Genomic DNA, 22808 nt, shown 5'->3' on the forward strand with positions numbered 1-22808 from the left:
TAAAAATAGTGCCGAGTACTGTTGTCACGATGTGGGCTTACTTTACTCTACCTACAGTACAGTCCAGCCCCTGGTAGCTAACTACAGACTAATGCTAAAGAACTAACCCAGTGACAAGTTACTTTTCTATGTTTAGATGGGTTCTTATCGACCCTCTGATATCTTTTACACAAACTTACATTTCACTGGTTAGGTTACTAAATTGGAAACAAACTTCAACACAAAAAAAATCACTTTACTGAATACTAGAAAATTCTACTAATTTTGGATCGCTGGGTTCCCTTTTCTCCTTAAAGGATACCCCAACTGAAATGTGACATGATGAGATAGACATGTGTATGTACAGTGCCTAGCACACAGATAACTATGCTGTGTTCCTTTTTTTCTTTCTCTGCCTGAAAGAGTTAAATATCAGGTATGTAAGTGGCTGACTCAGTCCTGACTCAGACAGGAAGTGACTACAGTGTGACTCTCACTGATAAGAAATTCCCCTTTTTTACCTCTTTCTTGCTCTCAGAAGCCATTTTCTGCTAGGAAAGTGTTTTATAGTTGGAATTTCTTATCAGTGAGGGTCACACTGTAGTCACTTCCTGTCTGAGTCAGGACTGAGTCAGCCACTTGCATACCTTATATTTAACTCTTTCAGGCAGAAAAATAAAAAAAGGAACACAGCATAGTTATCTGTGTGCTAGGCACCGTACATACACATGTCTATCTCATTATGTCACATTTCAGTTGGGGTATCCTTTAAACGCACTTTCCAAGTTTGTACGCCAATCGCGGTATTTTCAACTTTCTCTTCAAGTAGGAACCTAATCATCTGAGTCTAGTTTCTGAAGGAAGCCTTTACTGACCGGTTACGAGTATTTGGTCACGTGATACGCGTTCTCCCTTCCTATGGGCGGATGTTTTGACGCGCGTTGCTGTGAAGCTGTACTATACCTGCCTGGTAGTAGAATACTGTGTAACTGGTGTATATGTCCGCCTGTCAGAGATGGCCAGTGTGCATGAGAGCTTGTACTTCAACCCCATGATGACCAATGGGGTGGTGCACGCCAATGTGTTTGGCATTAAAGATTGGGTGACGCCGTACAAGATCTCCGTGTTGGTGCTGCTAAGCGAGATGACGAAGAACACGGAGATCACAATACTGGAGAAGAGGCGCCTGAACAAGCAGATCCTTCCGCTTCTACAGGTCAGTGCGAGGGAGGGCTTCTGGACTATGAGCTGAAGTGTCCACAGCAGCTGCTGACTCTTCCTTCCATTTACACTCTAACCTACATGTTTGACCATTCTATGGACAAGGCTTCTTCATATAGAGTGCATAGAAAATCAATTATCTCCAGAAGAATTCCTTTCATGTGACTGTCTTTTTGAGACCATACAGAATTTTATTTGGGATTCTGCTAACATTTGGTTTAATTAATTTTCAGGACTTCTAAAGGCTTTCTGAAATTGTCACATTGGTAAAATCAGTGCTAGTGTATCTTGGGTCATCCAGCAGGAAACCTCATAGGTCGCAGTTGTCCAATTCTAGCATCCTCTTACAGCACAAAGCGTTATAATTGGTGGAGTAGTGTGGGCTAATTATTTCTACAATCTATCTCACACCTAGACGTTTAAGAGGGTGCTGCCCACCCAATCACGCTAGCGGAATTTCTCTATTGACGTTCTTGTTGGGTCACCTAAAATATAGTAGCTCCCATTATGTAGCGGCATGTCTTTTGTAGTAAACAGGTAGAAAAATAAACACACCAAAAATGTCAGACTAAAAGCCTATCTAGCGGTATGTCTTGAGTAGTAAGGGGACAGAAAAATAAACACACCAACAATGTCAGACTAAAAGCCTAAAGTTACACTTTTGCTTTTAAGGTGAAATTCCACTTTTGTTATTAACGAGCACCTCCATCGTGCTCAAGAAGGTATTACCTGCCTGCTTAGTGTCCTAATACATCAGAATTGGTGGCTAAAAAGCACCCCCATTGACAAAACCGCAATGGTGGATTGTACCTGCAGCCTTTCCGAAGAAATCGGGAGCGCTGTGGCCACCCCCACTTATGTTACCACAGCCTGCCTCAAACTCAGCAATGGTGGTCTAACTGTGCTCTGTACTTGTAGCCCCCCCCCCACCACCACCACCATAGAATCACTGTTCTCTGCTGCCAGGTAAAAGCACTTTGTGATGAGCACAGACTTGTGGTTTTACAAACGCTGCCATTTAGCTGCATTTAAATTGTACCCTAACAGCGCTTTTGGGAAGGCAGCCAAGAGGCTGAGCTGCCTGATGAGGCGTATTTATATCCAAGTTGCCGTATAGTTGGGCACAGGGCGAGCCGAATGACGGATCTCCCTGTTGCCGCAAAACCCCATGATGGTGTTAAATACTGTTACCCCTCTGGGTTGTCGCAACTTGGAGGGAGATGTAATTTGGGATCCAGCAACTGCTGGAGCCCCGAACTACCCTTATGCACCACACGCAGTATTACATTACTGCTATGTGGAGCCTAGTCTCGGCACTGAGTGTGGTGCTTCACTGATAAGCGCACAGTTCAATCTTCCGTATGAAAGAGGCCTAAAGCTGTGCCTGAGCTACCACGCACCACCCTTCCAATCAGGATGATGAAAAAGCTGCAGCTCAGCCCCTTGTCCTAAATGAAATGCACAAGAGAAACAAAGGTGTCTGCTACCAAACCAGTTATCACCTGATTTATAATCTGGCTGCATAAGTGTCTCATGACATTTTAAGGCATAGCACATGCAAATTGCATCTCCAAGCCAGAATATGTAGGGTCTAAAGCAGGCATAGGCAAACTTGGCCCTCCAGCTGTTAAGGAACTACAAGTCTAACAATGCATTGCAGGAGTCTGACAGCCACAGCCATGACTCATAAAGGCAAATGCATTGTGGGACTTGTAGTTCCTTAACAGCTGGAGGGCCAAGTTTGCCCATGCCTGGTCTAAAGGTACTATTCTGCTTTCTGTTTGTCCCTGCAGGAGTCGGCCCATGCAAAATAATTTGCATCTCAACAGGGGTGCCTCGTGTTGGCCTCCTTATTGCCCCTACCCTAACCTCTCTCGAGCGTACCCCGAGAAAGGGGAGCAGCACTGGTGTGGCCCCCACCCTGGGCCCCCACCCTGGGGAAACTGTCTGCGGTCACCCCCCCCCCCCCCAAGAAAAAAAAAAAAGGATTACTACCTGACAGTCCCTTTTCCTGTTTGGGTCAATGGGGAGGGTTGTGTAGCAGATAGTGGGCATATTTTGGATGATTAACCCCTGCAGCTGCTCGCTGGAGACATCACTGCTAGTGAGTGCAAAAAGGAGCTCTAACTCCCCATCTGACTAAAGCCAATCCACTTTTGAGCGGTGGACAGATGGCTTGCCAAGAGCAATTTATGCCTTGATAAAGGGGCCCTGCGTGCCTCCGAAACGTTGACTTTTTAGCATTGCAAGTAACAATAAAAAACAGATGTGCCGGCTACCTTTCTTCTAATGTTTCACAAGGGGCATCAACCCTTTTTTTCAGCTGAAGCACTCCTGTCACAAAAATGCCTATTCCTATTGTGAGTGCGAGGCATACCCCAAGGATCACTGCAGTTGTATTCTTAAAGGATACCTTAGCGCAACTGCCTGCTTCGAGTGGAGCAGGCATGTTTAGTGGGTTAAAATCAGTAACCCTTTGCACGCTCGCATGCAAAATGTTCAAACCATTGCATTCACAGATTTACTCAACCAGGCACCACTGTTATCCCTACAGCTAAATTAAAAGCTGGGGTCTTAGTTCACAAAGGAATACATTCTTTTGTTTAGTCACCTACACTGTGCAGAAGTACCCAGGTAAACGTAGGTGTCCTAAAAGGGTTACTGATTTTTGCTATTTTTCTGTCCACACCCCCTTTAGCACCTCCCTTTCCTTAACCTCCTGAGCGTTACGCCGCTCAGGAGGTTTTGTCACTTTTTGGCTGATTTTAAAATAATTGTGCCTAATTGCTATAATCCCTCTAGCTAGCACTAGGCTAGCTAGAAGAAGTCTCCGTCACCCCCCCGATCGCTGCCGCTCCCCCGTTTATACGTTACTCAGCCTAGATCCAGCGATCGGCGCAGCCTCCCTGGACAGCTCTGGTGTTCACTATGGGGAGGATCGCAGATGACGTCATGCGCAAACCCGATCCTCCCCATAGAGAGACCAGAGCTGTGCCGGGAGGCTGCGCAATCGCTGGATCCAGGGGGGGGTGTTAATAAACGGGGGGATCGCAGGGGAGCGGAGGGTGCCGGAGACTCTTACTAGCTAGCCTAGAGAGATTTATTTCATTAAGGGGGACTCCTGGGGCCACAGAGCGGTAGTGTCGGGTATACCGCTAAGGAGGTTAAATTACTTATTTAAATGTCCTAACTAGAGGCGATGTGCCTGGATTTATGTGTTTTTTTTTCTTCTTATGGATCCTTGTGGCCAGGGTTTTAATCTAGTGCATTCCCTCCTTCCCCTGTTTGTGTTTTTTGTCAGCATGCACACAGCTTATGCTGGCGAACACGGTAAATCCAGCGCTGGACACTTGGGCGCAGCAGCGCAGGAGACTTGGGCGCAGCCGGCGCCACCATAGGCCGTAATAGGAACTACGGCTATCGCAGGCACAGGGAGTAACTTCAGCGCCGTCAGAAGACGGACCTGAAGTTGCTTTTAAAACAATAATTCGGCTTCCAGCAATTGCTGGAAGCCGAATTATTTCATTCCCCCACTATCCATGTCGGCCTGGAGGGGGAATAGTAATTAACACAGCCCGGACTTGTGCGGCAGCAGGATCAGTCATATACTGGCTGTGTCCTGCGCCCAAGTCTCCGGCGCCGTTCTCTCTCGTACGCTATGCTGGTGTATGTGCATTGTGCGCATGGATACATAACGTTAGCTCCCTTGTGCGATTGGTATGATGCATTATCTGTCCCATGAGAGGACGTTAGGATGTGTGCTCCTAATCCCTAGATAGGTTTGATGCAATGAATGTTTGCATGTCTGCACTATGCATGTTACAGGGCCAGAGTTAGGACACCTACATTTACCTGGGTACTTCTGCGCAGTGTAGGTGACTAAGCAAAAGAATGCATTCCTTTGTGAACTAAGACCCCGGCTTTTAATTTAGCTGTAGTGATAACAGTGGTGCCTGGATGAGTGAATCTGTGAATACAAGTGTTTGAACATTTGCATGTGAGCGTGCAAAGGGTTACTGATTTTTGCTATTTTTCTGTCCACACCCCCTTTAGCACCTCCCTTTCCTTAAATTGCTTATTTAAATGTCCTAACAAGAGGCGATGTGCCTGGATTTATGTGTTTTTTTCATGTTTAGTGGGTTCTCCTCATGCCCACCACTCGACCCGTTCTCCTCAGACCTCTTCCGGTACTGCCGACCCGTGCAGTCAGCCACAACCACCACAACCAGGAAGTAAGGAGGAGGGATGGTAGGCAGTACCGGAGGAGAACGGGGGAGCGGTGGATATGAGGAGAGCCCACAAAACATGCCTGCTCCCCTGTATTTAATTTTGTGCTAAGGTATCCTTGTAAATGAATACCGAGAGATCTGCTGCTAAGGCTGAAATGAAAGGCAGCTTGAGCATACTGATTGATTTAAAATTTTATTTAGAGCAGACTAAATTGTGAAGATCAAATTGATCTCTGTTCACGGCTATTTTTTTAAATTCAAAATAAAATTTACATTTAAATGCTCATGTTGTATTAATTATTATGCATGTTATTTGTATGACTTGCGTACCTCACTTTTTGAGACCATTTTTGTTCTTGTTTTAGGGTCCAGATATGTCACTTTCAAAACTGCTGAAGATTGTAGAAGAATGTTGTCCAAATGTAGCAAGTTCAGTGCAAATCAGGTACCTAGCATGTAACACAGCACTTTACTAACCACTGAACACTGAGCCAAGTTAAAAAAAAAAAAAAAAAAAAAAAAAAAAAAAAGGCCCGGTTCACACTCTTTAATGAGAGGAGCTGTTAGGTATAAGGTCTCAGAGAAAATAAACACATATATCAGTAGCTAAAGATTGGCTGTACTTACATTACATATGCATTTCACTGTCCGCGTTTGTACTTCACAGAATTTGTATATAGTATATGCAGAGATTGATGCTCCTGACAGCTCATGGCAGGCTCCAGGTTTGTCTGTCTCCTATGAAGTCAAATGTGTCGTCATGTCCTGCCTGCTTCCTGATCACAGAAAAGCTCGTACTGAATAACACTAGTGTGCAGTGAATATTAATTAGCCATGTGGCTAGGAACAATAGCGGACTCCTGCAGTGTACTCTGCCCGGAGATTTATCTGGACTGAGTTAGAAGCTGCTGAAACTTGATCCTGTCTTCTCCTTAGCAGCCGAGGGGAGGGCCCCAGAATGCTTTGCAGTATGGTATGCGGCTTGCGTCCTCTTGGGTCTAACAGCTTTGCTGATAAGCACACATCAAATGTAAGAGAGATTTTTATCTTCACTATTGCCTTTTTGGCTTCCGTCTAAACTGTTTAACACAGGAGAATAGAGGTTTAAATTAGCTTCTGCAGCCTGACAGTTACTCTTTAAGTTTCAAACTGATCTGATTACCAGTTGATCAGATCCGTTTTCACTTGATTTGCCTTCAGCTGCTTCCGTTCCCCCACATCTCCCCTAGATCCTCATCAGCAAAGTGAATTTTGCTGGATAGAACGGTCCATTTCTTCACTAGTGTGAAGAAACGTTCTGTTCTCCCATTGCCCCCAATGTAGTGTTTCAGCTTCCGTTTCCATTCCGCTGGGTTCAGCAGTCAAGAAAAATTGCTGCAGAAGGAAATTGTGATTCCGTTCAGTGGATCGTGCAGAACAGATCCGTTCGAACAGACGGATGAGAACGGATCCCAATGTTAATATTGGATCAATTTGCATCCGTTCCATTCTGATCTGCCAACAGACAGTTTTTTTTTTTAATGTAAGTGTGAACCGGGCATAAGTCTGGGGTAATCCCACTACCTGCTAATGGCTGGTGTAGTTATTAAGGGACAATTGTAGCAAAAGGGCTTTGGATTCTGACATTTATTTCCTTTTTAAAGAAACACTATTTTTTTGGGAAGTGCTGCTAAGTACTGGTGTATACATTTTAATTCTTATCTCTTTGTTTCCTATCTAATTTCTTTTACACTTTTCAGAATGAACCATGAAAAGGGAGTGGGCACTTCCTCACTCTTCATCTGCTTACGTGTGTGTGTGTGTGTGTGTGTGTGTGTGTGTGTGTGTGTGTGTGTGTGTGTGTGTGTGTGTGTGTGTGTGTGTGTGTGTGTGTGTGTGTGTGTGTGTGTGTGTGTGTGTGTACGCTCTACCTGTCTCTGACTGAGCTCTCTGCAGAGAGCAGAGGAAATATATCTTATGTGCAACATAATATTTGTAATTGTGTGTGAAACCTGACAGGCTTTTCATATAACTCTGCTTCAATATTACACTGTTCTTAGCATAGTAGATCCACATGGAGCAGGCACCAGCGATGAAAATAGTTGTATCTTTATTGATCACATTGATTAAAATCAGCAGTGATATAACAACAAGTTGTTATATCACTGCTGATTTTAATCAATGTGATCAATAAAGATACAACTATTTTCATCGCTGGTGCCTGCTCCATGTGGATTTACTGTATTAACGGCTCCAGTGGTGTGGAACGCCATAAGCTTGGGCACACGTTTCTCCCTACATTGGATAGGTGCTGATCCAAAACCTTTCTTGTGTTTACACTGTTCTTAGCATGTCATACTGCAGAGATTCATATCTTTGCAAATGAGACATTCCAAATGTAGCTAAAATCTACACACAATAAATTAAAGCTTTTGCCTCTATTTAACCACTTGCCGACCGCACGCTTATACCGTGCCTCGGCAAAGTGGCAGCTGCAGGACCAGCGACGCAGTACTGCGTCGCCAGCTGCAGGCTGATTAATCAGGAAGCAGCCGCTCGCGCGAGCGGCTGCTTCCTGTCAAATCACGGCGGGGGGCTCCGTGAATAGCCTGCGGGCCGCCGATGGCGGCTCGCAGGCTAAATGTAAACACAAACGGAAATAATCCACTTTGTTTACATTTGTACAGATCGGCGATCCCCGGCCAATCAGCGGCCGGGGATCGCCGCCATGTGACGGGACGACCTGTCACTGGCTGCACAGGACGGATAGCGTCCTGTGCAGCCTCGCTCACCGGGGGGGGGGGGGGGGACAGGTAGGAGAGGGAGGGGGGAATTTCGCCGCGGAGGGGGGCTTTGAGGTGCCCCCCCCGCCAGCCACACGCAGGCAGAAGAGATCAGACCCCCCCCTGCACATCATCCCCATAGGGGGGAAAAAAGGGGGGCAATCTGATCTCTCTGCCTGCACCCTGATCTGTGCTGGCGGCTGTAGAGCCCACCCAGCACAGATCACTAAAAACCACGCTGGTCCTTAAGGGGGGGTAAAGGGTGGGTCATCAAGTGGTTAACATGAAAAGTAGGAAAAGCAGCTACTTAGACATTATTTGTACATTATCAAACCAAGTGTTCTAAAATGACAGTGTTACTTTAAGCAATACCAGTTGCCTGGCTAGCTTGCTGATCCTCTGCCTGATACTTTTAGCCATAGACCCTGAACAAGAATGCAGCAGATCAGATGTTTCTGACATCATTGTCAGAGCTGACAAGATTAGCTGCATGCTGGTTTCTGGTGTGATTCAGACACTACTGCAGCCAAATAGATCAGTAGGGCTGCCAGGCAACTAGTATTGTTTAAAAGGAAATAAATATGGCAGCCTCCATAGCCCTCTTGCTACAGTTGTCCTTTAGAGTGACCCTGTAGGTAGAAGGTTATTAAGGTGGCCATATTTATTTCTTTTAAATATTCTTATTGACTGACAGTTCTGCTGCTCCACTGCCAGTTGTAGTTTAATACCTGGTACACACCATGCAATTTCCCGTTAGATATACAGGTCGAGTCCTTGGTTAATCCTGAGATTTGAAGACTTGTGTTCTTGGCTTTGTATATGAATATACTGTATGATTTTTGATAATATAAGGCAGATTTTTCAGTAAGGATTTCTTGAATGCCTCTTGTTATCTCGCTACAGGATAAAGCTTATGGCTGAAGGAGAGTTAAAAGACATGGAACAGTTTTTTGATGAGCTCTCTGATTCATTCTCTGGAACTGAGCCTGATGTGCACAAAACAAGTGTGGTTGGTAGGTGCAGATTGTTCAAGTAACAGTTTTTTTGTTTTGTTTAATGAAAGTGCTGCTGACAGCATAATTAAATGTTTGGCTCAATGCCAGTGTTCAGTACAGTACTAAGCACTTTTTCCTTCAGAGCCTTGCAGTGTCTAGAGTAGACACTGAGTGTGCCAGGTGTCTGTGTGTACTTGCAAGCACCTGGAGTGTTGGATACGCCACAGTTGTAATATGAGTAACTGACATACCTTCATGTAGAGGCTATAGCCTCCTAGGGTGCTAAAATAACTCATAATAATAAATAGTATAAGGCTTATTAAACATATAAACATGCCTGAACAGTCAGTCTGAAAAGCGCAACACAGAACTTTTACCTATTGTAAATTGTCCCAAATATAGGGGAAATACTGAAGAGTTGTGGACCTGTAATGAGCTGACCCTCTTAAAAAGGGATAATTATGCAGTTAAATGACTGGCTATGTACACAGCAGTCAGTGCAAATGCTATGGTGCTATAGCGTCTTCCTATGAATTTATATGGTACTGTTTGGTAGTGAGTTAATATTTTCCTTCCTGTGATACAATTCTACAAAAGCTGCTGTGAAACCCAATTATTGCAGTTGACCATTGAGCAGAGCAGTATTAGTTGGTTAGGCGATTACGGAACTCCTGTGGGAAGAATTGCATTGTAAAATCTCAATAGAAATATTTGTGTATAATACAGCCCTGGATTTCACTTAAGCTTTTTGTGGGGGTTGTATGCAGGGCTGTGGAGTCGGAGCAATTTTGGGTACATGGAGTCGTGGTTTCATAAACCGAGGAGTTGGAAGACTTTTGTACCGACACCACACCCCTGGTTGTACGAGTGAGAGGAAAAGCATATCGAGGTAAAAGGACTACTTGACACTACACACCTTGGCTGGAGGATTCCTCTCCAGGGCATCTACTACAAGTTCACTTTATGTTGCATGGTGTCAGTGACCAATAGAAAGATATGGTAGAGAAATTCCAGATTTTGCCTTTGCAGTCTCAAGTCAGAAAATGCAGAGAGACTTTTGCTTAGAAAAAGTGATACTCATCCAGTACTGGTGGCTGCAAATGCCCAAGATAAGGAGGGGTCTGTAGCCGTATTCAGTGTTAGAATGGAATCCTCTGCCTTGACCAGTAACAGTTCAGTGTTCTCACCAGAATTTGCTGATGGCATGAAAATGTAGCCAGTTGGGGTGCAATGGGGGAATGCAGGGCCGGTACACCTCTGCTTACAGCACAGGAGGAGGAAGAGGAGGCAAGCCAATGATAACCAGGTGCTCACCAAAATTAGCAGGGTGGAGAACCCGGCTAAAAAAGAACACTGCAGCTGTTTACAGTACAGGATCTCTCCTCTTCTGCTGTGAAGACCTTTTTAAGTTAGGTGTTGTAGACATGGCTTGTATTAAGTTACACTGGAGGTCTAGTGTTTCATCCTGTTAGAAAGTTAGCAGGATAGAATAAGCATTGGCTACATTTTGCATTGTGCATATGATCATGATATAAAGGCAAGACGCTAGATATCAATGTTGCTATATAGCCTGCAACCACCCAAGAAACAGCAGCACGTAAAACAGAAGTATGGAAATAGAACATTATATTTGATGTTTATTTGCTCTTTCCAGGGCTGTTCCTTCGTCACATGATTTTGGCCTACAATAAGCTTTCCTTCAGTCAAGTGTATAAGCTGCATACATCACTACACAGTTATCACAACAGTGACAAGGCCAAAGCTGTGCCCAAGACAGAAAATGACGAGGCAGAGATGGATCTCTCAAATACTGATGAGGAGGATGAATTGGATGAAGCTGGCAGGATGGAGAAAGAAGACCTTGAGCTTCCTATGGGGTAATGTTTTTTCTTTTATACAAGTGGACTCATTATTGGGTCCCACGCAAAGTTTGAATAAAAAATAAGCTGTCCAGAACTTACATGGCAATACAAACCTGACAGTTCTAATCATCCTGATGAAGATCAAGTATTTCAAATTGATAATCAAGATGAGATATGGAAGCTGTCATATTTGTATCCTTTTAAGAAATACAAGATACCTGGCAGCCCTGCTGATCTATTTGGCTGCAGTAGTGTCTAAAAGCTCCAGAAACAAGCATGCAGCTAATCTTGTCAGATTTGACAATAGTGTCAGAAACACCTGATCTGCTCCAAGCTTGTTTAGGGTCTGTGGCTAAAAGTATTAAAGACAGAGGTTCAGCAGGCTGCCAGGCAGCTGGTATTGCTTAAAAGGACATAAATATGGCAGCCTCCATATAACTCTCACCACAGGTTCACTTTAATTCAAACTTAATGTATATTAAATGCAAATGGCCTGAATGTTTTTGGGGTTTTTTTTGTTTATTTTTCCCTGTATATGGTAATAATTTGCTGGGCTTCCCCCGTCCTTCTCATTCCCATGGTAGTCTCGCTGGGCCCCTCCGAATGGCAGCCATGTAAATATTTACCTTCCCGGCTGCAGTGCAGGCACAGTAGCGGCTCTTGGCTCGGGCTTAGGCGGAAATAGTCGATCCCAGTTGGGTCTGCTTTACTGCACAGTAGAGCGGCCCCGATTGGGATCGGCTATTTCCACCTTAAAGGATACCACAACTGACATGAGACATGATGAGATAGACATGGGTATGTACAGTGCCTAGCACACAAATAACTATGCTGTGTTCCTTTTTTTCTTTCTCTGCCTGAAAGAGGTAAATATCAGGTATGTAAGTGGCTGACTCAGTCCTGACTCAGACAGGAAGTGACTACAGTGTGACCCTCACTGATAAGAATTTCCCCCTTTTTTATCTCTTTCTTGCTCTCAGAAGCCATTTTCTTCTAGGAAAGTGTTTTATAGTTGGAATTTCTTATCAGTGAAGGTCACACTGTAGTCACTTCCTGTCTGAGTCAGGACTGAGTCAGCCACTTACATACCTGATATTTACCTCTTTCAGGCAGAGAAAGAAAAAAAGGAACACAGCATAGTTATTTGTGTGCTAGGCACTGTACATACCCATGTCTATCTCATTATGCCACATGTCAGTTGTGGTATCCTTTAACCCATCAGGGAGCCGCTACTGCGCCGCAGCTGAGGAAGGTGAATATTGCAGGTGCGCCTGCGCCACAGCTTGACAAATTGCCGGCTGTGGCTTCAGAAGGGCCCAGCGAGACCCCCATGGGACGGAGGAAGACTCAAATGGACCCAGAGGCTTCCCCCTCCTGAGGTAAGTACCCCCCCCCCCCGTACACTTTTTTTTGTTACAGTCTGCTTCAAGCAGTGTCAGCACTTTGTAAATTTTGCCTTTTTCTCGGTCATCTCTTCAGAACAACAAAAGTTTACCTGGTCCATAAGGGGGTTCAAAACCCTGGAACTGAAGTGCTTAAACCAATAATAAATGGATGAAACATAAGTTTATCAAGAGACAGGATTTTGAAATTGAAGCATTGTCTATATAAGGGTTCAGTATTGAAAATCAAATGTACTTTGTAATTTTTTTGGAGAGAGACAACCAGTCTCTCTCCCCCCCCCCTTCCTCTCTCAAATAACCACCCCCCCCCCCCCCCTGTCTCTGTCTCTGTCTCTGTCTGTGTATTTGTTTTGCAGTACATACCAGTGAGTAAAGTAATTCACTTCTGCTTCATTCATGCAACAGGGAAGAGGATTTGGCATGCAATGGGCCCTTGTCACAGAAACAGGCAGAATACTTCCTTTCTCAGCAGGTATGAAGTAATCAAAATGTAAGGGGAGACCTGGGACCCAGTCTGTTTTTATTGGCATCTAAAAAAAATATTTGTTATATGTATCAGACATTTGGGGAGTATGCACAAACACTTTTAGAGCATATACATGATGTATTCTGTAATGCAACCATAGGACGTAATTGATACAAAAGACCAGGAAAAAGAACCTATTTAAGCTTGCGGGTTGATGAACCCCATATATAAATAACAATCGATGAATAAATAAGTAGTCCAAGTGATATAGATCAGTGAAAAAATATCAATTTATTATGGACGTATCCCATAAAAACAATTAAAATAATGCAATAGAATCCCCCACAAACTCTGCAGGTCAGCAGAACCCCTCAATGCTGGCTTGTATTGTCAAAATATAGGAATGAGAATGATAATAAATATGTTGGGAGGTAATTAGAAGAAAATGAAAAAGGAGAAAGTGGAGCAGCAAATGAATGGAAGAATAATTTGAGAAGAGTTAATATGTGCCAAGACACACCCAGATAGAAACTTAGTACGTACTTAATCCTCAAAAAAGGGGAATAGTAAGATACTACTTACTTGCTGGACAAGTCTTAGAAATCCAGAGCTCATGATTTCCAAATAAAATTTTTCTGTAAGATGAGACTAAACAAGATATACATTAGTATACTGTATATTTTACTACACCCCCCAAGAAACATCCAAAACTGGCATCCTCATTGAGACCCCTGGGCTGTTTTGATCTCAATATATGAATCCATCTTAATTCACTCTTTAGTAGTCTGATGGTGATAACTCCACTTCTCTCATTACTTTTGAATTGTTTTGTTAGCATCAATGGACAAATGGAACTCTTTCCGCATCTTAAATTTCCTGTAATACCCAATTTGTGTTGGTCCCTTACAAAGTGACTTGTACTCAGTAAGGTTTTCAAAGTCGGGGCTTGTTAGGCCGAAATGCTTGGATGGGGGGTGATGCAGCGTTTAATTACTGGATCGTTCTGTAACACTGCCCAATGTTTTTTTAAAAATGTCATAAAGATGACTCCAGGCTGCATTGTAAGGGGTTACCAGTCTAGTAATTCGGTTTTCCTTCTTGGGTTTCACTTTTAGTAGTTCATTTCTAGGTGTGGCTCTGGCTCTCCTATGTGCCCGTTCCACACACTTCCTCGGATATCCTCTGTTCCTAAATCTTTCCTTAAGTTCCACGCATTCTTTTTCAAATGCATCAGAAGTCGAGCATATTCTTTTCAGGCGAATGAATTGGCCTGTTGGAATGTTGGATTTTAAATTCTTGGTATGGTGTGAGTTAAATTCCAATAAGGTATTAACGGATGTTGGTTTCCGGAATATAGTGGTCTGTAGGACACCCTGCTCTCCCTTAGTGATCTCCACATCCAAAAATTCCACCACTGTATTGGAGACATTGTAAGTTTAATGTTGTTATTCAGACCATTCAAACATTCCAGGCACAGGTCCTGTGGACCCTGCCACAACATGAACAGGTCGTCGATGAAGCGATACCGCCCCAAAATGTGGGGGTGGTACCTCTCCATCGACAAATCCCAGACCACTTCCCGCTCCCACCTACCTAGGAACAAATTGGCCACTGAGGGTGTGCACTTGATCCCCATAGCCACTCCTCTCTTTCTGTACATTTTTTTTTTTTTTTTAATAATTGTTTTCCATAATACATTTCAATAATTGCAAAAGGAAGTTGTTCAAATCATACTCACCAATGCTGCCCATTTCCAAGAAGTATTTCATAGCAAGTAGTCCATGCTTATGGTCGAGTATAGAGATTCCTCATCACACGTGACAAGTAATGTGTCCCCATCAATTTCCAGGTTGTTGATCCTTCCCAACAAATCACCTGTGTCTCTGTTTTGGGAATTTGGGGAGTAGTCATTATTTTACTGTTTTTTTTACCACTTAATTTTTATTAGGTTACTGTAGAAATCTGTCTAAAAGTGAATTCGAGCCTGTTCTAGGTTTTTTTTGTTTGTTTTATAGCAGTTATGCAGATATCAGACAGAGAGGTAGCACAGTTATACAACATAGCACTAGGTTATACATGGAAACAGTGTATAAGATGCATGATCATGCGATTTTACCGAGACCCTGCTAATGGCTTATAATCTAAAGCTATGTGGATGCAAATTTCAACCTTTTTGCACAAATAAATCTTCTCTGTAATCTATTTTGCTTCAGTTTAGCAGGTTTATCAAATTATGTACAACAAAACAGAAGCGCATCCACTCCGGAACTTGTATAGTGTATCACACTGCTGCCACAGCCGGAACATTTCCTTTTCCCAAAGTAGCATATAATATATACTGTAGTGCTGTGCTGGTCACAAGAGTAGTTATCCTCGATTTTTCACAAGGAGGTCCACACTCCCCTTTGCTGTGGTGTAGCTTCACCTGTATTAGCACTCAAGGTGCATAATTGGAAGAAAGGGGAGGGATCCTCTCAGTGTGCTATCAACAAAGCTTTAATAGAAGTAGAAGACCTAAAATAAAAAGTACATGGTCATTCACATAGAGAGGGTCCTAATCCATCTAGGACCCGCCTCGGCTCTGCTGGCTTCCCACCCTTGTGGTACTCAGAACCCTTATGTACTGTGATCACACTGCCCACTCTTATCCCGCATAGTTTCGGCTATCGCCGTCCTCAGGGCATACGAGAGTGAGCGGGCATATGTGGCTTTATATAGAAAAAGATTACCTTAGCTACTAGTTCGATACCGCCACCGGCGATCACAAGTGCCAGGACATCGCTTACTGTTTGGCGGCCATATTGTTTCCAGCCGGCGGTGGTTTGTTTGCGTTCCACCATTCGTAAGTATCAGCGCTAGAGGGCATTCTGTCCCTTCATGCGCTGTGAATTATGGCAAAGGTCACAAAAAGGGCCCACATTTACAGTGTTAATTAAGATAATGTGCATACAGTGGTTTGCAAAAGTATTCAGCCCCCTTGAAGTTTTCCAAAATTTGTCATATTACTGCCACAAACCTGAATCAATTTTATTGGAATTCCTCGTGAAAGACCAATACAAAGTGGTGTACACGTGAGAAGTGGAACGAAAATCATACATGATTCCAAACATTTTTTACAAATCAATAACTGCAAAGTGGGGTGTGCGTAATTATTCAGCCCCCTTTGGTCTGAGTGCAGTCAGTTGCCCATAGACATTGCCTGATGAATGCTAATGACTAAAGTGCACCTGTGTGTAATCTAATGTCAGTACAAATACAGCTGCTCTGTGACGGCCTCAGAGGTTGTCTAAGAGAATATTGGGAGCAACAACACCATGAAGTCCAAAGAACACACCAGACAGGTCAGGGTAAAGTTATTGAGAAATTTAAAGCAGACTTGGGCTACAAAAAGATTTACAAAGCCTTGAACATCCCACGGAGCACTGTTCAAGCGATCATTCACAAATTGAAAGAGTATGGCACAACTGTAAACCTACCAAGACAAGGCTGTCCACCTAAACTCACAGGCCGAACAAGGAGAGCGCTGATCAGAAATGCAGTCAAGAGGCCCATGTTGACTCTGGACAAGCTGCAGAGATCTACAGCTCAGGTGGGGGAATCTGTCCATAGGACAACTATTAGTCGTGGACTGCACAAAGTTGGCCTTTATGGAAGAGTGGCAAGAAGAAAGCCCTTGTTAACAGAAAAGCATAAGAAGTCCCGTTTGCAGTTTGCCACAAGCCATGTGGGGGATACAATAAACATGTGGAAGAAGGTGCTCTGGTCAGATGAGACCAAAATTGAACTTTGTGGCCAAAATGCAAAACGCTATGTGTGGCGGAAAACTAACACTGCACAACACTCTGAACACACCATCCCCACTGTCAAATATGGTGGTGGCAGCATCATGCTCTGGGGGTGCTTCTCTTCAGCAGGGACAGGGAAGCTGGTCAGAGTTGATGGGAAGAGGGATGGAGCCAAATACAGGGCAATCTTGGAAGAAAACCTCTTGGAGTCTGCAAAAGACTTGAGACTGGGGCGGAGGTTCACCTTCCAGCAGGACAACGACCCTAAACATAAAGCCAGGGCAACAATGGAATGGTTTAAAACAAAACTTATCCATGTGTTACAATAGCCCAGTCAAAGTCCAGATCTAAATCCAATTGAGAATCTGTGGCAAGATCTGAACACTGCTGTTCACAAACGCTGTCCATCTAATCTGGCTGAGCCTGAGCTGTTTTGCAAAGAAGAATGGGCAAGGATTTCAGTCTCTAGATGTGCAAAGTTGGTAGAGACATACCCTAAAAGACTGGCAGCTGTAATTGCAGCAAAAGGTGGTTCTACAAAGTATTGACTCAGGGGGCTGAATAATTACGCACACCCCACTTTGCAGTTATTTTTTTTTTTTTTTTATTTTTTTTTAATGTTTGGAATCATGTATGATTTTCGTTCCACTTCTCACATGTACACCACTTTGTATTGCTCTTTAACGTGGAATTCCAATTAAATTGATTCATGTTTGTGGCAGTAATATGACAAAATGTGGAAAACTTCAAGGGGGGCCGAATACTTTTGCAAACCACTGTGTATATACACAAATTTTATGTGCATATGAAGGAGAGGGTGGCTATTACCCTAATTTAGGCATAGTAATAGTTTTTGGGAAGCCATCAGCCGTGGACAGTCCCTATCTATGAAGTTTAAACTATAACATATATATGAACACTGTAAATATTACAATAATGTACATATAATAAAACAGATAAAATATGGTCTCTAAAATGTCTTGATAATCTAATAAAATAGTAGCACTATAATATCTTGTATTAAGAATTTTACATTTTCTAAAGCTTGCAATATCTGTACCAGAGTCCTCTTTACTGACCTCTAGTGGAAAGTTACAGAAAGATTTTTGATGTTACTATAACAGTCTTCCTGCTGCATTTCTATTCCATCGTCCCTTGGATATTTGAAATCATAAAGATTGTTCAAATGACTAAAAATGCAGATATATTTCTTTTTTCTCCCTGAATGCCCGTGTAGTCAAACCCACATATTGTAGGCCACACGAGCGCTCAAGGAGATACACAACCATCTTTGACTCACCATTAAAAAAGTGCTTTATGTGGAAAGTCTCTCAATCTGTGTTTTATAAATGATACAGTCCTCCTAATATTTCCTTTACATATCTTACATGCAAAGCAATTTCCACACTTAAAGAAACCATTGAGATCCGCAATTCTGCCAGTAGATGTTTGTGGGACATCTATGGCGCTTTGTGATAGGGTATCTTTTTTTTTTTTTTTTTTTTAGTTTCGGGGCTCTCCTATATATGATTTCTGGTTTGTTTGGAATTATTCCTATTAGGTCAGGGTCTGTCAAGAGGACATGCCAATGTCTATTTAAGATTCTTTCTATGTCTTTGTGTTGTTCATTATACTCTGTAATGAAGGACATTCTCATTGGGTTTTCTTCCATTGTCCTTTTTCTCATAACCATTTCACTAAGGTCTTTATCACATATTTCCGCCATGGTCTTTTCTAAGTTTTCTTTGTTATATCCCTTTTCTAAAAATCTTCCCATTAGGAAGTCTGCTTGTTTCAAAAAGCGTTTTCTATCTGAACAGTTTCTATAGATGCGCAGAAATTTACCTGAGCCAGTTTCTATGGTGAAAACTATCAGTAGGGATGTAACTATTTCTGTCTGTGGTCTTAAAGAAAGTCTCTGTCTCATAGGTTCCTCGTATATTTGTGATGGTTAGAACTAAATAATTAACACGCTTTACTGTAATTACACGTGAACTTGAGATTGGCTTCATTCTGGTTGATATACACAATAAATTGCACCAGACTTTTCTCCTCTCCTTCCCGTATAAATATCATGTCGCCTATGTAAAGTTTCCACAATTTCAGTTCAAGAAATTTCTCTGGGTCGATAGTCTCTTTCCCACTTGGCCACATTTACCAAGCTAGGAGAGTATTTGGCCCCCATGGCAACACCCACTTTCTGCAGATAGAAAATTCCATCACACCAAAAGTAGTTGTGGCTCATGGTGTAGTGTAGACTCTCTCAATCAAAAATAGAATTTCACATTAAGGTCCCCGGTCCCCCCCTTTCTAAATAAAATTGGGCTGCTTCTATGCCTTTGTCTTGATCTATAACAGTATATAATGAGGTAACGTCTGCAGTAACCATATACTGACCTTTAGAATAGGAATGAGTTTTCCCCAGTATCTTAATTAAATCACTTGAGTCCTTTAAGTATGATGGTGTGCTGACCACTAGTGGCTGAAGGAAGTGGTCTATAAATCCGCCTAACCTAGAGGTGAGAGAACCAATACGGCTTACTTATGGGGCGACCGGGTGGATTTATGGAGTCTTTATGTATGTTCGGTAACGCATATATAACTGGAGTACGATAAAAGGAAGGGATTAGATAATCAGTTTCTTTATCTAAAAGGATACCTTCTGCCAGTTTTAATAAGCTCATTCAGTTGTTTCTTATACTCCTCTCCTGGATCTGCTTTTAGTACTTGGTACGTTTCTGTATCTTTTAATATATTGCCCATCATCTCTGCATATTGCGGTTTTGAGTGTGCCACAATACCTCCTCCCTTATCCGCTTGGTCTTTTTAATCACGTCCTTTCTATCATTTAGTTTTTTAATTGCTTGATGAACATCATCTTGGTGAAAATATTTCTTTTGCTTTAATTTCATTATATCTCTGACTAGTCTACCAAAGGTTTTGATTTCGTGATTACTTCCATGCGGAGGATTAAATGTAGTGGGTTTTTTTTGTGTTTTTTTTTAGGCCGCTGATCAGATATTAAGACTATTATCTACAGTCCGTGTTGTTGGTGCAGTATTACTTAAAAAGTATTTCTTAAGATGGAAGTTTTCTTACAAACTTTTGTGCATCAACCTATGATTTTACTTTATTCCCTTTTTTTTTAACATTTTTTTTGGAGGGGGGGATCATACTTCATTCCTTTATCTATTAGTCATATTTCATCTGTCTGTCTATAGGTGGATGCCACTGAGGTTAAAAATGCCTCAAATTGAAAGGATGAATATATATTCATTGCATAGTGTATGGCTAGCTTACATTTTAAAAGCCATCACTTTGGACTTGTAAAAAGCCTCTGTCCTCTGACTTCTTGCAGGCCTCACTGCTGAAGAATGATGAAAGTAAAGCCCTGCCACCGGTCTTGTTACAAAAAGAGCTGAATAATTTGCTGAAGTTCAATCCAGACTTTTCTGAAGCTGTGAGTATTCTTGTATCAAACATTTTTATTTTACATAGAAATTGTGACTTTGAAAATGTTTGGTTTTTTTAATCAATGATTTATCTTTTCAGGTAACGTAAACACACATGTAAGCTACGCCCAAACGTTTCATCACTCGTAATAATCATTCTCATTTTTGTGTGTGTGTGTGTGTGGGGGGGGGGGGGAATGGTGACCTTTCACAAATGTTGTATAGAAATGCTGCGTGTTTTGCTCAGTGGAGAAGTAAAGGGAGCAGTTGAGCAGGAGGAACCCTTCTGTGAGCTGCAGCTTGGAACTACTATAGCAGACAGCCAAGTTTTTTTTTTTTATTGTACAGTTTTTTTGCTGCAGAGAGAGGAGTACATTCAAAATAGTTGTGGTCAAATTTTTCGGCGCAGGGTGAAGCCAAAATATGTCTCACTCTGCTACTGCTGAAATTCCAACCCGCGTTAAAATGGATCTTCAGACTAAATTAACCACTTCACCACTGAGGGGTTTTACCCCTTGAACACCAGAGCAATTTTCACCTTTCAACGCTCCATCCATTCATTCGTCTATAACTTTATTATTACTTATCGCAATAAAATGAACTATATCTTGTTTTTTTCGCCACCAATTAGGCTTTCTTTAGGTGGGACATTATGCCAAGAATTATTTTATTCTAAATGTGTTTTAATGGGAAAATAGGAAAAAATGTGGGAAAAAAATATTATTTTTCAGTTTTCGGCCATTATAGTTTTTACATAATGCATGCTACTGTAATTAAAACCCATGACATGTATTTGCCCATTTGTCCCGGTTATAAAACCGTTTAAATTATGTCCCTATCACAATGTTTGGCGCCAATATTTTATTTGGAAATAAAGGTCCATTTTTTTCAGTTTTGCGTCCATCCCTAATTACAAGCCCATAGTTTATAAAGTAACAGTGTTATACCCTCTTGACATAAATATTTAAAAATTCAGTCCCTAAGGTAACTATTTATGTTTGTTTTTTTTAATTGTATTTTTGTTTTGTTTTTTTAAATTACAAAAAAAAAATTGGGGAGTGTGGGAGGTAATGAGTTAATTTATTGTGTAATCCAAATTATTTGTATGTGTAAAATGCTTTCAGGGTGTAGTTTACTATTTGGCCGCAAGATGGCCAGAGTGAGTCTGTTTACATGCGACCTGTAAGCGTCTGGAAGGACGCTTACAGGAAGCAGTAGGAGGCTGGGAGAATCACAATGATCGCGCTGTTTCTAATAGAAGCAGCGGATCATTGCGGGGGCTTAGATCAACGAACGGGAATGGATTTTCCCGTTCATTGATCTCCGGGCGAGTGGGTGCGCGCGCACGAGCGGCGGACAGCGGCGGTAGCGAGGAAGGTACGGATTTCTCCGTCCCTGGGGGTGAAAGGATGGAAAAAGGGACGGAGAAATTCGTACCGCCGGGGGTAAAGTGGTTAAAACTCCTGCAGCCTCCATGTAAAAGAAAGTTACAGTTGCTTGAGGAGCCTTGTCCCGCGAAGCCGTCATGTAGACCCCTACTTCCGGCGCCTGTAGTAAATATCTTGTCAGTTTTCTCCGGGGAGAGAAGAGAGGCGGGGCCACGTATCGGGAGTCGGCTGATGCAGGGTCTTTGGGATGGCTTCGAGGGACAAGGCTCCTCAAGTAACTAACTTTATTTTACAGGGAGGCTGCAGGAATTTTAATTTAGTCCAAAGATCCGCTTTAAAGGGATCCTTAAACCTTGGGTTAAAAAAAATCAGTTTTGCTCATCTGGGGCTTCTACCAGCCCCCTGCAGCCATCCCGTGTCCTCGCAGTCACTCACGGATCCTCCGGTCCCCAGCACACCAGTTAGTTGTTTTTGCTGACAGGCTTAACCATTTAAGCCTTCTGGACGTAGAAGCTATGTCCAGAAGGCCATGTGCTCTCCCGCAGCCGATCGTGCACGCGCGCTCGTGCACGCGCGCTCTCGGCCGCGGGTCGGTAGCCAAGGAATCAATTAATCGGGACATGGTACCCAATGATTGATTCCTCTCACCGGCAGACAAAGCAATTGCTTCTCTCGTAAGCCTCGTTTTTCTGCCTCTTACATCCCCCTACGTCCCTCTAAGCATACATGTTACACTTAGAGTGAGGTCATGTAAACACACTCAAGGTTGCCATCTTGTGGCCAAAAAGTAAAACTTTCAGCTACATGTAAAAAAAAAAATAAACACACATTTACATTAAAAAATTACTATTTACATCCCACCCTCCCAAAAATACCCAAATAAAATATTTAATAAAAAAAAAAAAATTACAATTAAAAAAAATAAAACATGTAAATATTTACCTAAGGGTCTAAACCTTTTTAAATATCAATGTAAAGATGATTTTTTTTTTTTTTTTTTTTTTTTTTTTATAAGCTTATAAATAGTGATGGATGCAAAACGGAAAAAATGCACTTTTATTTCCAAATAAAATATTGTCGCCATACATTGTGATAGGGACATAATTTAAATGGTGTGATACCCGGGACTATTAGGCAAATACAATATGTGGGTTTTAATTATGGATTCATGTATTATTTTAAAACTACAATGGCCGAAGACTGAGAAATAATGCATTTTTTTCGGGTTTTTTCTTATTCTTCCTGTTAAAGCGGAATATAACCCTA

At 42.3% G+C, this 22808-nt stretch overlaps 1 protein-coding gene across 1 annotated transcript in view; it reads left to right on the forward strand.

The window, feature by feature from the left end:
- Window positions 1-876: 876 nt before the first annotated feature.
- The window catches only part of ANAPC5 (anaphase promoting complex subunit 5), a 54821-nt gene continuing 32889 nt past the window's right edge, over window positions 877-22808 (forward strand). The window contains exons 1-6 of the mRNA XM_068245127.1: window positions 877-1195; window positions 5795-5874; window positions 9095-9204; window positions 10841-11063; window positions 12857-12923; window positions 20061-20162. Of these exons, the coding sequence (XP_068101228.1) occupies window positions 995-1195; window positions 5795-5874; window positions 9095-9204; window positions 10841-11063; window positions 12857-12923; window positions 20061-20162 (783 nt within the window). The 5' untranslated portion in view covers window positions 877-994. The remainder of the gene's footprint in view (window positions 1196-5794; window positions 5875-9094; window positions 9205-10840; window positions 11064-12856; window positions 12924-20060; window positions 20163-22808) is intronic.

This window comes from Hyperolius riggenbachi, chromosome 1 (genome assembly GCF_040937935.1).
Source record: "Hyperolius riggenbachi isolate aHypRig1 chromosome 1, aHypRig1.pri, whole genome shotgun sequence".
In the NCBI taxonomy this organism is placed as follows: Eukaryota; Metazoa; Chordata; class Amphibia; order Anura; family Hyperoliidae; genus Hyperolius; species Hyperolius riggenbachi.